Source organism: Hevea brasiliensis, chromosome 5, assembly GCF_030052815.1.
Source record: "Hevea brasiliensis isolate MT/VB/25A 57/8 chromosome 5, ASM3005281v1, whole genome shotgun sequence".
Taxonomy (NCBI): Eukaryota; Viridiplantae; Streptophyta; class Magnoliopsida; order Malpighiales; family Euphorbiaceae; genus Hevea; species Hevea brasiliensis.
In genome coordinates, this window is record NC_079497.1 from 110,687,663 (window position 1) to 110,701,025 (window position 13,363).

Here is a 13,363-nt window from a genome sequence, read left to right on the forward strand (position 1 = left end):
AAAAAATACTTTTCCTTTTAAAAAAGAAAAATTATTTTTTTTAAATAATTTATTTTTCCTTTTAATTTAAAAATATTTTTATTAATTTATTTTTTATATTAAAAAAATATATAAAAAAATATTATCTACAACAAAATAAATAGAGTCTAAATAGTTAAAAATTGATCTGCTTGTATGGAAGGACATCTTTGTTTGTGGGCAGTCCAATTTTTAAATTGAGTTTTCAATTTATAGTTCTGGGGACTGAAATAAAGTCCCAAATCCCTACTCCATTTTGATTTGATCCATCACTCCAATTTGAAATAAATTTCAAATCAAAGATTTCATTTAAAAAAAAAAATAACATTATTTATATATAGAAAATTAGACCTCATTTAATAAAAGTGTAAAATTACAAGATAATTTCTCATATTTTTCCTTTAATTTTGATATATTTTTATTATTTAATTTTAATTAAAATTTAAATATGAGATTTTAAAGTTTTAAAAACTAATAAATTTAGATATACTTTGTGATGCTGAATTGGTTAATTTTGACAAAATGTTCAATTTAGTCTTTATATTTATTAAGAAGTTTTAATTTAACCAAAATTTAACTTTTTGTTAAAATCAATTCAAAAGTTTCTATTTAAGCTTAATTTAGTCTAAAAATTAAAATTTATAGGCTAAATTTTTTTTTTGGTTTAAATAAAAAATTAATAAGCTTAATTTTTTAATTTTGAGACTGTATTTTTTAATTTCTTGATTTAATTTCAAAAATCAAGAAATTTAATTTTTTTAATTTTTAGACAAAATTAAACTTAAACTAAAATTTATAAATAATTTAAATAAAAAATTAAAAATAAATTAAATTATTCCCAATAAATATAAAAGTGTAATTAAATTTTAAGCTTTTAAGTTTTTATATAATGGGCTTGGTTTCTCCATATCCATATTTAATATATGATCATGGGCTTGGTAACCCAAAATCCAGAGCTTCAAATGTTTTGGAAGGCGTTTTAGGCCAGAATCCTTATTACTAGTTTCACACCTCACACTTCACTAAACCCTAGAGCTGCTCCCCGCTGCTCTTGTGGGATTCATGTTCCTACTGCTTGCAAACAGGGTTATAAGTATGTCCTCTTCCTCTCTTGTTTCTAGGTTTCTGCAGCCCTTTTGATATCCTCTTCTGTGATTTTGTTTATGAGTCTCACAAATTTTGAGTTCTTTTTTATGTTTCTCTGTTAAGCGCAGCCCTTAAGATCGCCTTCCAGATACAATGGAAGCGTTTTGAGTCATAGCTGCGCAATATTAAGCATTTATGGTTTTCTCTTTAGGGTTTTCCTATTGAGTTCTCCTTCTTGTCCCACTGGAGATTGCTTCTGGAGGCATTGCCTTGTTCTTTGTGCCTGTGCTTTCCCATTTGTTTCAGCTAATGGGAATCAGGTCCATCGATACTCTATGAATGGCTCTCTCTTGGGTGGGAAACAATTTTAATATATTGCACAATTTTATTGAGATTTTCTTTTTGGTTAAGTATACTTAAGCAATGAATGGTATGTGGTTATGCTTTACTATGTTGATTTCAAGGTACTAAATTGGCAAGAATGATGAATCAATTAGATGTGTGAATGGAGTTAATCCATTATGAACTAAACATGTGAGGCATATTAATTGTCTGACTTGCCATATTTTGCTACTTGATTTCAAGTTTTCAACTATCTGCTTGTTTGTGTCTCTTTGAGTGTGTCTTTTTTATGATCTGAATCATCATTATCACATTGTTGGTATCTAAAATGACTTCTTTTTTGAGCTTTATGGGTTGTGATTCTATTTCTATCCCACCAATTCCCATTGTTTGGGCTGGAGAGTTTTAGCATTTGCAGTTGAGTACATGGAGAATATTAATGGTTTAATAGGATGTTTGTAATAAGTATATTGGTTAATGAAATGTATGGTCTATGATGACAAATTCAAGGCTTGTTTCTCAAAACATTCGCAGTGGCCGCCTAAGAGCTTTCGCCTTAGCCAGGCTTGAGAGCTAGTGCTGCTTTATTCCTTCCTGAGAGCTAGTGCTGCTTTATTCCTTCCTTGGATGTCTGATACTCCAAATCCTAAGTAAATACTCACGTTCTTTGCACAAAACATACCTAATTCTATTTTCACATCGATTAAGAAAATATAATTGAAGTAATAAAATTTGTTTAGTCGTTTCCTAATATAATCTCCACTCATATTATTACGCTAATAATTGAATAATTAAATAACTCGTGTTACCAAATTATTATTGAAAAGATTTTATCTTTTCAATGCATATTAGCAAGTTGATAAATAAAATACTATTTGAAAACGGAATTAAGAATTATTTACTCAATGTTTGCTTGATTTCATCAGGTTAAACTCTTAGGTAAATCAATGCACAGGTAAATTTTACCATATTCTATGAAATTTTTTTACTTCTTTTATATCTTCATGGTTTTTATTATCCTGAATTAAATTCCTCATTATTTGCAACTATGTTGAGTGCCATGTGAATCTCTATTGTGCTATGATGTTCAATCCATTCTTTTTTGTCTTGATTAATTGTGTAATTCCTATACAGTGCCTTTCAATGTGTTTTGTCCACATAAATAAGAGGCTTTTTGCAAAATAAAAGGAGTGCATAATGCTGTCTTGCTTAGTCTTTCTGTTGATGATGACAAATCTAAAGGCTTGTTTCTCAAAACATTCGCAGTGGCCACCTAAGAGCTTTCGCCTTTGCCAGGCTTGAGAGTTAGTGCTGCTTCAATCCTTCCTTGGATGTCTGAAACCTTCATTCCTTCTATAAGATTAAACTTTTGCAGTTGTTATTACTGCATCCATTGATTTTAGATAGTGTTCTTTGGTGTTGGCATGTTATTGTATTTTGCTGAATTCTTTACTGAACTGCAATGCTTTTGTTGATGCTGATTGTGATAAGTTGCATGGTTATGGTATAATGTAACATACGTGCAGAGCCAGCAAATTGCATTTTTTTTGATAGATGATCGAGAAATCCAAAAGCTTGTATCTCAAAGCTTTTCAAGTGGCTGCCTTGGGGGTTTGATTTCACCAGTCCTGAGAGTTTCTGTCACTTCAATACTCACCTTAGATGTCTGTAAGCGTATGGCCAGATGCCATTTAGTTGTCTTGTAAGGGCAGCGCTTATGTACTTTATTGGGGCAGCTGTTCAAGTGATGCCTGTGGATTTGTCATATATATATATAAATGATCTGTGTATTCTATCATTGATTTTAAAAAGATTGTTTCATTTCAAGCACTGTAGACAATAGCATTCTTTAGTAACATGGTTGCTAGGAAGGACTAAGGAGGCAGTGATGTTTATGGTGTGATGTTAGTTGTAATGGTATGATCTGTGTATTCTATCAGCAAGTTGTTTTATTTTGTGTACTTGTTATTATGGTACTCAGTGTCTAACAGAGTTGGTAAAAAAATCATTATAGTCATCTTTAATTATTTTGGAATTAAAACTTTATTTTTATTATATTATCATATTTTTTATCAGAGTTGTTATTATATTATCATGGTGGTTGATTTAGGGTATTAGTAATTTGTACTTCCTCAGTGAATTTGTGTTGTTGGCAGACAGCATAATGAAGAGCTGAAGTTCTGGGCTAATTATTAAATACAGTCGGAGTATTAAAAATAGTATTTTTTCTTTTATAAAAAAGTGGATTCTTCTTATAATATATAGAGTGGGTTTTACATGATTATGAAAGGTGGTGCATGTACGCCAGGTCTACTTAATAATTTTTCAATGTTTGAGAGTAAACCTTGTACTGGACTCCAGTGAATATGAATTAGTTGGTTTAAACCAGTGGCTTGGTCTGGTTTTAGTTTGATTTAAATTTTAATTTTTTATATTTTTTAGATTATATAAATTATTTTGATCATTTTTAATTCTTGTATCATTCTCAAATAAGCTATGCATTAATTTCTATGAATTTTTGAATTTAATTAGTGTATTTTAGACTTTTAGGTTTGTTTTAAAATTTTATTTTGTAAACATTTTTCTTATATTATTTTCTAGATTATGCAATCAGAGGTGAGTATTCGGTTCAAATCGAATTAAATAATGAAAATTGAATTATAAATTTTAAAACTGAACTGAATTGAAATTGATAAAAAATCAAATTGAATTGAATTTATTTATGTTTGGTTTGGTTAAAATCGATCGGTTTTGATTTTTTATTAATTTTTTAATTTAGACTTGATTTTTAAGTTATTTGGTTTGATTTGATTTTAATTTGAACTTAATAATTATTAATCAATTAATAAATGAAATTAAATAATTTATATATATAATTATATATAATTCATAAATTTTTCATAAAAATAAATTAAATAAAAAATCAATAAAATTATTCGATTTGGTTTGGTTTAATTGAATTTTTTTTTCAAAATTGAATTAAACCGAAATAATTGAAATTTTTATAATATAAATTCGAATCAAATTAAATTATTTTAAAAATCGAATTGAAATATCAAATTAAGGCGGTATGATTTGGCATATTCGGTTTGAATCGAATAATACTCACAGCTATATGCAATGGTTGTGAGTTTTTTTTTTAATAAATTCTTGGATTTGTGCATTTTTCAAGTTAAATAAATATTTAGATTTTTTAGGTTGAATTTGAAATTGATAAATTTTTTTAATGTTTTTGTATGTGTATATATTTAAGTCTTGGACAATTATAAAACAATTTCTGTTAATTTTAAAAATTAATTAGCATATTTAAAATTTTTAATTTTATTAAAGTTTAATAATTGCAAAACATATACCCTTATTTGTTTAAGGTGTGGAAATACTTAAAAAGGGATTCTTTTAATTGGTAAATTTTTATAAATTATTATTATTATTATATAAAATAATTTATATAAGAATAGTTTTTTTTTTCTTTTTTCTATAAAGAAAATGAGTTTATTTATTAAAATGCTATATTGATGCATCCATGTCATATAAGATATGTTGATGTAAGATATGTTAGTGTGAAAATTAAAATATTTATAGATTTTTTAAATTATTTATGGGAAATTATTTATATTTTAAATTAAATAAAATTGAAAATTGAGATGGATAAATATTAGAATTATTTAAGAGCATTTCTTTTAGCTGATTTAAAATAGATAATATGAGAATTTTATTAAAATATGATGGATGTGAAATAAGATATTTATTAAATTTTTTGTGAATGAAAATATTTTATAAATCGTAGATTGAATTAGTTAATGGATAGTTGGTTTAATAAATTAAAAAAAAAAAAAATTGTTGAATAAATTTCAATTACTAAAGTAGACGCCACGCCGCGCCACGTTGTGTGACTAAAACATGTTACATGTCACAGCTTTAACCAATCTCTCTTCTGTCTCATTGAAGTGCACGCTGCGTGTACGCGACTCACAGTTGACGAAGGACCTGCGGTTGCTCTCTGCCTTTTACTCGCCGGAACAGCTCACTCCGGCGATTCTCGGACGTTAGCCAGAGCCATCAATTCACTCCCCTCCGATTTACTTTTCGGATAAGAAAGAAACAGCCCGCTGATTTATGTCCTATTGATTCCAGTGAGAAATTAGGCCATGATTACCGTTGTAAATTACCAATCTGCCACCCTGCTCTCTCCGGTTACATTTTATGCGTTCAAGTGCTATTATTTAAAGCTAGATTACTTTGATGGTTGATTGTGTGTTTTTCTCGTTTTCTTTGGTGTGAAAATGGAGCAGCAGAGAAGTTCGTCGGGGTCTTCCCATAGCCCTAGATCTTCCTCGTCGCAGCCTTACCTGTCGATTTCGGTGACTGAACCTGTGAAATTGGGCAATGGCGTCCAGGCTTACATCTCTTATCGAGTCATCACCAAGGTCATCTAGCAAATTTTCTTTTTGAGTAGTCTCGTTGTTCCATTTTACTGAATTAGGATTAGAATTAGGCGTTTCTTTGTTTTCTGCAGATTCTATGTTGATTGTTTAAGTAATTGGCTTTGCAGCGAAGTGAAAATACAATTGCTTAATTACATTACAATACTAGCCTATAAGTTTGTTGAACTAGCCTTTTTTGTGTCTTCTGGGGAACCAAATTTCCTGTCTGTTGATTGGATTCCTACTCATTTTTATCCTGAGCATTTGGCTTGAAGTCGTGAGTGCTTACTTTGTGTGTCTCCATGTGTGTACTGAGTTGGAAGGAGGAAAACAACCCAGGAATATTTATAAGTAGGAAGATGCATATTAAATGTTAATGTGTGGTGCATTCGTGAATCTAATAAGTTGCCACTAGTATTTTGTGTTATTCATGTCAACAAGCATCTAAATTTCTTGCCATTTAACTCTTAAACAATCCCTTTAAATGTTTTATATATTATGTTGTTAGAAGGTGTGGCCTGACTCTGTAGTTAATGCTGTTTTTAAAGTTTGGTTATTCATTAGATTAGTGTGATCTATAGTTTTGTTCTACTCAAGCTGGATGATATTAGCTTCATGGAAAATATGTCCGTCGATGAAATATCATATTTGATGCCTCTCTGGCAAGTTGTTTAAGCACTTATTTTCATATTTTCTCATAGTAGAATGTGTATTATACAAATTTTATGTTAATTCATATTAATAATTTCTTTCTTTCTTTTGGATTTTTTTTACATAATGTTTTGCATCTGAACATAGAAGATAGAGATCTTACAGTTTGATGTTTATGGAATTGTTTTGGCAGACAAATTTCCCAGAATACCAAGGGCCTGAAAAGATTGTTATTCGTCGTTACAGTGATTTTGTTTGGTTACGTGACCGTCTTTTTGAAAAGTACAAAGGTGTTTTTATTCCACCTCTTCCAGAAAAGAGTACTGTTGGTGAGAACTGGAAATGACCATTTTTATTTCTAGAGATTTCTTTCAACGTATCATGTATTCAATAGGCATTTATAATGAAGCATGAGTAATTTATAATGCCTTCTTTCACATGTTTAAAAATTTTCTTGAGTTGCTTCTTTTGCCTAGCCTTTTTGCGGATGCATCTTGTCACACACTTCATAATTGTATTAGCAGGTTAAGAATTTCACCCAATTATTACAACAAGTATATTGTTTGAACAAATAATACTTATTAAGGGCGCATGAAGGCATAGAATAGTCTTGGAGCCTAGGTGCAAGGCACACCTGATAGAGGACAAGTGCAAAAGAAATAAAATTTAAGGCTAAATATTGATAGTAGAAGACAAGTAATGTTATATAAGAATTATTACATTCTTACTAAGTAGCAATAATCCCTGAAGTAACTATAAGACGACTGCACATCATCAAGTACAACAGTCTTCTTTATCATTATTGTCAAATTCATATTGCTTACTTCCAATGTTCTCTTCATTTTCTCAGCTTCTTTATATTCCTCTTGAAAAACGTCAAAAGAAAAATAGGGGAAAAAAAATGCAGAAAAGGGGGTTTTTGTCTGGCAATAACAATTTGGTCCAACTTAGATCCTGTCTATTTAACTATATTGCTCTGCCCTTAACAATATTCACTTTGGCAACAGCACCACCCTATTACTTATTATGTTTCTGTATTACTTTGTCACTGTTTGGACCCAAATTTGAATTGGTCGTTATGTGTAAAAGGCTTTCATATGCTAATTGAACTGTTGTTGGAACTTATGATGTACTCTGCATGTGTTATGATGTACTCTGCATGTGCAAACATGCATTCAACTTATGTCTTTGCTGACACAGCCTTCCCTTGCACTGATAAAGAGACTTTACTCTCTGATATGTTTTGTACTTTTGTATTCTTTTGGCAATGCAATTTAAAGTAAATTTGCGACAAATTAATTCACTGGAATTCTGTTTGAAGCATTTTGGATTTTAACTTGAACTAACTGTTGCTTCTTTATTGCAGAAAAGTTTCGTTTCAGTGCTGAATTTATTGAGTTGAGGCGCCAAGCACTAGATATATTTGTCAATAGGATAGCCTCGCATCATGAGCTTCAGCAAAGTGAGGATTTAAGAACCTTTTTGCAGGCAGATGAAGAGGTGAACTATTTCTATTTGGTGCTTTGAGAAATATGGTTCATCTTTCTTTAGTGCTTGAAGGTTTATTCAGAAAACATCTGTTCATCTGTTGTTTGGACCTCCCAGTTGTAGATAGTAGGAATGACTGTGCCTTCCCATGCATGACACATATGCAAGCACCCAGACTTTCACTGCATGTCTCTATCATCTTATATCAGTTATTGATATGTTTCTTTTTATTTCTAGCAATTGTTTTAGCCTTTTAGGTATTTCACTGATGCTTTTAGACAATGTAAATTTGTTACTATTATTTTCAGTAGATGTACACCATCTTGTTCTCCCCAGTATTAATTAATCAAAATTTGAAATCTCTGATGTAACATGGCTTCATGCAAAAGCTTCCGTTTGGTTGCCATGTTTATGACTTGCAAATATTCTGTGAAAATTTCTACATGTGATCTGACCAAAATATATGATCAATGGCTTTGGTAGTTTGAAAAATTCCATTAGTAGATTTCATGTGCCCGAAGAGTGCATTTCTTCTTTCAATCATTATCTGCTTCAATCCAGTTTATATTGTGGATTTCACAAAATTCCCTTTTGAATTATGAAGGTTAGGAAGAATAATTTATTGCTTCACTTTACCTTATTTAATGTAAACAAATAATGTGCTTTTTCTTTTTGAAGAAAAGATTGTCACTGGCAGAATCTATAAGCATTGGTTGGAATTCCTATTTCTATTAATGTATCTGATATTGCTAGGATCATAGTTTGTGTTATCTTGGTACTAATACATTACTTATTTTCCAGACAATGGAGAGATTAAGGTCTCAAGAGACTGGTATTTTTAAAAAGAAACCAGCTGATTTGATGCAAATCTTCAAGGTATGATGAGTTCTGCATTGTTCTGTGGCCATTTGCTTTTAGTGATGGATAACATTAATGTTCTAGTTAATGAAACATCTTTGATATCTAAATTTTTTTACAGGAGATGCAAACTAGAGTGAGTGACGTTGTTCTTGGGAAGGAAAAACCAGTGGAGGAATCAAACCCTGAATATGAAAAGTTGAAAAATTACATCTTTGAGCTTGAAAATCATTTGTCTGAAGCTCAGAAACATGCATATCGTCTTGTAAAGAGGCACAAAGGTGATGAAATTTTTTGTTATGATGCATTTACTCTTGACTTTTCTCTGTTTCAGTTTTCATTTTCTGTAGACATTACAATCTAGTTAATTATGTGATGTGATTGTTATCCTCAGAATTGGGGCAATCTCTATCAGATTTTGGAAAGGCAGCCAAACTCCTTGGTGCTTGCGAAGGACATGCCCTTGGGAAGGCATTTTCTGACCTTGGGACTAAATCAGAGACGTTATCTGTTAGGCTGCAGAAAGAGGTTGGATTTAATTTGGATTGTTGTCCTTCCATGTTCAGAATTTGTTCTGTTGTGTGACTGTAGAATTTGACTCAAATCATTACCCCCACACCCTCCCTCCTCCGTTTTGAATCTGCAGGCCCATCAACTTCTAATGAATTTTGAGGAACCTTTGAAAGATTATGTTCGTGCTGTGCAATCTATTAAAGTGAGTTTGGCTTCTTCCTACCTTTCCATTTCCAATCTGCCTCATTTTTGTTCTTTCTTCGTTTGTCATATAAACTGATCTTGGTTTTTGTTTCAAAACAGGCCACCATAGCTGAGAGAGCAAATGCCTTCAGGCATCAATGTGAACTGGCAGAAACAATTAAGTTGAAGGAGATAAATCTGTATGGCCCTCACACTTTCTTATACTCTTGGCTTCATTATATTTGTTGTTATGGCATCTTGTAAAATTACAATCAGTGTTGTTCATTTCTTGTACATAAATCTGAACTAATGATTGTAAATTATGATGTTTTTTCTTTCTTAAAACTGAGCATTGGTTGAAATGTTAATAAATCGAATTCTCTTCTGGCGGAGTTGAAGATTATCAAATAGGTTATGTGCTTGCAGGTTTCTCAAGCACCATATATCACTCATCTGCGATGCATTTTCAGATATCGGACTAAAAGAGGTCTTTTAACATAAAATGCAACTGCAGAGCATTGTTAATAGTTATATGCTTGTAGAAAACAAATTTCTTTAGCAGCAGGAATCTTTCTGTCGTTGATATTAGTAAATATTGTTTAGTTATCAAGAAGTGGATGAAAGTTTTAATCTTCGTTGACTACTGGATGCTAAAACAAAGTTTTGAAAATACTCAATTGGATTTTGTATAAATGGGGTATTTCATTTGATTTTCCCTTGTTATTAGGCCTCTGCTGATGGGCTAGAGGATATCTGGATTCTGGAGTTTCTAATTTAGATCTATTTTGTGCAGTGACAAGCTCATGTTGACACGTTCAGATAAAGTGGGAGAGGCTGAGCTCGAGTACAAGGAGGCAAGTTACTGTATAGTATATGATCACTCTCCATTTCACATTTTAGGAATCTTGGTTGTTGAACTAAAAGTTGATTGTGATGCAGTTGAAGGCAGAAAGCGAGGAAGCAACAAGAAGATTTGAGAATATTGTGCGAGTGATGAATGAGGAGATAGTGCGTTTTCAAGATCAGAAAACACAGGATATGGGGATTGCTTTCCACCAATTTGCGAAAGGACAGTCTCGTTTGGCAAATAACATTGCAGATGCATGGCGAAGTCTCCTTCCTAAGCTTGAAGCTTGTTTGTCATAATGCTGAGATGCCAAAAAGTGAGGAATTGTTCACATTCTCGGTTCGAAGGAATGGAAACTGCAGCTTTTGCATTGTAAAGACCTGTGACTTATAGGAGATAGTTCAAGATTTGCAATTTGTATTATTGTACAAATTCGAAGCTAGTTGAAAAGGCAGAGTACATCCTCTGAAACATAATTGAAAGGGAGCAAAACATGGAAAGTTATTCAGAATAGTGTGTTTTATGATTATTTTATTATTTTTAATTAATTTGTTTTGTCGTTAAATTGAACTTTAATAATTAACAAAGCAAAATTTATTTTATTTTAATATTACATTTCTATTAAATGTGATATTTAAAAAATTGGTCTTCGTAGCTGGAAAGTGGAACCTCAGGTCAAGGGCTTTTTCCTACCTCAGAAAACTGGAAAGTCTTATCCATTTGCCATCCCACCAAATCCCTAGTTTCACTGTTCCTCTTCTATCCTCTGCCCTAAGAAGTTTCGACTTGCGAGCTATGGCGTGTGCAATGAGCCAACTCCTATGCCCAACTCGTGCGTCTTCCCACTTGCAATTCTCTCCTGCTCTTCCCTTTTCCCGCCCATTCCTAATAACCACCGGTGGGGATAAAAACCACCTCCCTAGGCTTGTTGAATTTTACTGTCACCAGAATCTGACGGTAGTCGCCAAATCCTCGCCGGAAAATGACGGCATTGTAGCTGCCGACAATGACAATGAAGATGGCGTCTCTTTGGGAACCTTGAAATTGCCTTCGAATACTGACCTTGACAGATTTGAGAGCTTGCTTTTCCAGGTTCTCTTAATCATCTTCCTCCTCTTCTTCTCTGCTAGACTATTTGATCTGTTTGGAATGTATGCTACCACTATTTCGAAAATTGAATTGAATTTTTCTTAATTCCTCTTCCTTTTTGTGTTTATAACAGTGGGCAAACAGTCTTTGCCAAGGAGCTAATCTGCCACTTCCAGTGCCATTGAAGGTCAGTGTTTTTTGTCCTTCATCTCATAAGCTAGAGCCCTGATGAATGGGGTAGCAGTGCAAGAACAAAAGTCCAGTTTTAGTGCCATCTAGATTCCAGTTTTAGTGCATAAGAGCCTGCATGGATTTACCGTAACAGTTATAGAGATTAATAGCAAACAGACTTTCTCAACACTATAAATTATTGTCAGACCATATATGTAGGATTGAACATCTTATTGGCTTTTATCATTTCCTTCATAGAAAAATAAAATTTTGAATTCTGCAATATTCTGATACCCGATCTTGTTGCACATATTTTTGGATTTACCGTCCTTGATTACCTTGAATATGGATTCCTGTCCTCAACTTTTATCAGACATTAATTGTTTTTTTTTTTTTTTTGTTTTCTCCTGTCTGAACTCTGGATATATGAAGCATTTTTCTATAATTTTTGCTCACTGCAATGAAAAGCTTGCCTCTTGGAACGTCTGCGTGTATGACTGTATCCCCAAATAATATTATTTTGGATGCAACTATTATAAGCTTGACCTTATATGATAATCGTTAAATCACATTTACGTCTAGATTTATGTATTTATTATACTCTACATGCTTTAATCTATTCTGCATAAATAGTTTATATTAGATGCACTGTATTATTTTTAGTTGTTGTGTTAATGTTAGGTTCAAAAAGTTTCCAGTTGTCTAGACATTGCCTTGATCATCAATTACTCATCATATAATGTTAATCATCTTTGCATTATTCCAATCAAATCTACCCTTTTCAGTGACTTCCTTCTTGGGATTCATCTGGTATATTGTTTGCTTTTAATTGCTGAAATAATTGTGTGAGGAAACTTGAGAAAATGGTTCTTTTAATAGCCTAATGTCATTTACATGTCAATATAACAGATAGATAAAATACCAGGCGGAGCTAGGTTGGGTTTCATTACAATTGGAGATGGTAAGACAGAGGTCCTAGTGTACATTGATTGCTTGGTTTTCCCAGCAACTGGTGGTTCAGGTCCTATTTTCCGAGCCATAAGAAATGGACCCTTAAGAGATAAATCACCTCCTGGTGAGCCTAGAATCATGAGAAGTCTTCTGCAAGCCCTCCAGAAGTCCGTTGAAATTGCTAGAGTTTGAAATATTTTGTTACGTGAGATGTAAAAAATCTGCAGTTTATTCTGTTCTTATTTAGTTTAGTGAAATGAGAATTAAATAGCTTGTCAATAACAAAGCTTAGTTCATGTGCAATGTATAGTTTATTGGGTATGACTACAGAGAGCTGGATGTCATGTGAGAATGAACTTATCAATCGATAAATTAAATATTTGCATATAAATTTGTACACTCTATATATACACTTTAATTAATTTTATACATATCTCGATACAAATATTGAATAAACGGTTATTAAGTTGATTGTCATATGAGCTATATTAGATACACCCTAATTTATTTATTAATAGATTGGTTTGTATTTATAGGATAATCTTAACCTACCATTATTAGGATTGGAGATTACAAATATGAAAAATACTAAATCAATGTAACTAAGAATATAAAATCAACATTAATTAGAAAATTTTAAACAATAAAATGCATAAATATTTAAAATACTAATTTCTAATTAAATTTTTTAAATAATAAAAATCTAAATTTCTTAATTTTACTAAAAATTCAAATTAATATC

The 13,363-nt window shown here is 31.6% G+C and overlaps 2 protein-coding genes and 3 non-coding genes across 6 annotated transcripts; all 5 read left to right on the forward strand.

Moving 5' to 3' along the window:
• The first annotated feature begins 1,574 nt into the window (after window positions 1-1,574).
• Window positions 1,575-1,671, forward strand: LOC131180516 (small nucleolar RNA Z266). Its single transcript, XR_009149283.1, has one exon. It is a non-coding gene; the product is annotated as a small nucleolar RNA Z266 (small nucleolar RNA).
• Window positions 1,672-1,934: 263 nt separating this feature from the next.
• Window positions 1,935-2,085, forward strand: LOC131180358 (small nucleolar RNA SNORD14). The gene has a single exon (XR_009149134.1). It is a non-coding gene; the product is annotated as a small nucleolar RNA SNORD14 (small nucleolar RNA).
• Window positions 2,086-2,665: 580 nt separating this feature from the next.
• LOC131180347 (small nucleolar RNA SNORD14) lies at window positions 2,666-2,789 on the forward strand. Its single transcript, XR_009149123.1, has one exon. It is a non-coding gene; the product is annotated as a small nucleolar RNA SNORD14 (small nucleolar RNA).
• A 2,547-nt stretch (window positions 2,790-5,336) lies between these two features.
• LOC110649667 (sorting nexin 1) lies at window positions 5,337-10,921 on the forward strand. Of its 2 annotated transcripts, none has more exons than XM_021804336.2 (11): window positions 5,337-5,639; window positions 5,739-5,873; window positions 6,715-6,850; window positions 7,888-8,021; window positions 8,811-8,885; window positions 8,989-9,148; window positions 9,262-9,395; window positions 9,514-9,582; window positions 9,684-9,763; window positions 10,357-10,417; window positions 10,503-10,921. In XM_021804336.2, the coding sequence occupies exons 1-11, from the start codon at window positions 5,595-5,597 to the stop codon at window positions 10,707-10,709; spliced, it is 1,236 nt and encodes a 411-aa protein (XP_021660028.2). In that variant the 5' UTR covers window positions 5,337-5,594; the 3' UTR covers window positions 10,710-10,921. The 2 variants fall into 2 exon arrangements, with proteins under 2 accessions (XP_021660028.2, XP_021660029.2); XM_021804337.2 differs by having other exon boundaries at window positions 5,338-5,606.
• Window positions 10,922-11,053: 132 nt separating this feature from the next.
• LOC110649669 (uncharacterized) lies at window positions 11,054-12,941 on the forward strand. The gene is made up of 3 exons (XM_021804338.2): window positions 11,054-11,502; window positions 11,633-11,686; window positions 12,580-12,941. The coding sequence occupies exons 1-3, from the start codon at window positions 11,206-11,208 to the stop codon at window positions 12,811-12,813; spliced, it is 585 nt and encodes a 194-aa protein (XP_021660030.2). The 5' UTR covers window positions 11,054-11,205; the 3' UTR covers window positions 12,814-12,941.
• Window positions 12,942-13,363: the final 422 nt, after the last annotated feature.

Coding starts and splice junctions, on each gene's coding strand:
- LOC110649667 (XM_021804336.2), top strand. CDS start 5,595: ATGATTACCGTTGTAAATTACCAATCTGCCACCCTGCTCTCTCCG. Junction 9,583..9,683: donor GTGCTGTGCAATCTATTAAA/GTGAGTTTGGCT, acceptor GTTTCAAAACAG/GCCACCATAGCTGAGAGAGC. Junction 9,764..10,356: donor AAGTTGAAGGAGATAAATCT/GTATGGCCCTCA, acceptor TATTTTGTGCAG/TGACAAGCTCATGTTGACAC.
- LOC110649669 (XM_021804338.2), top strand. CDS start 11,206: ATGGCGTGTGCAATGAGCCAACTCCTATGCCCAACTCGTGCGTCTTCC. Junction 11,503..11,632: donor TTGAGAGCTTGCTTTTCCAG/GTTCTCTTAATC, acceptor TGTTTATAACAG/TGGGCAAACAGTCTTTGCCA. Junction 11,687..12,579: donor CACTTCCAGTGCCATTGAAG/GTCAGTGTTTTT, acceptor TCAATATAACAG/ATAGATAAAATACCAGGCGG.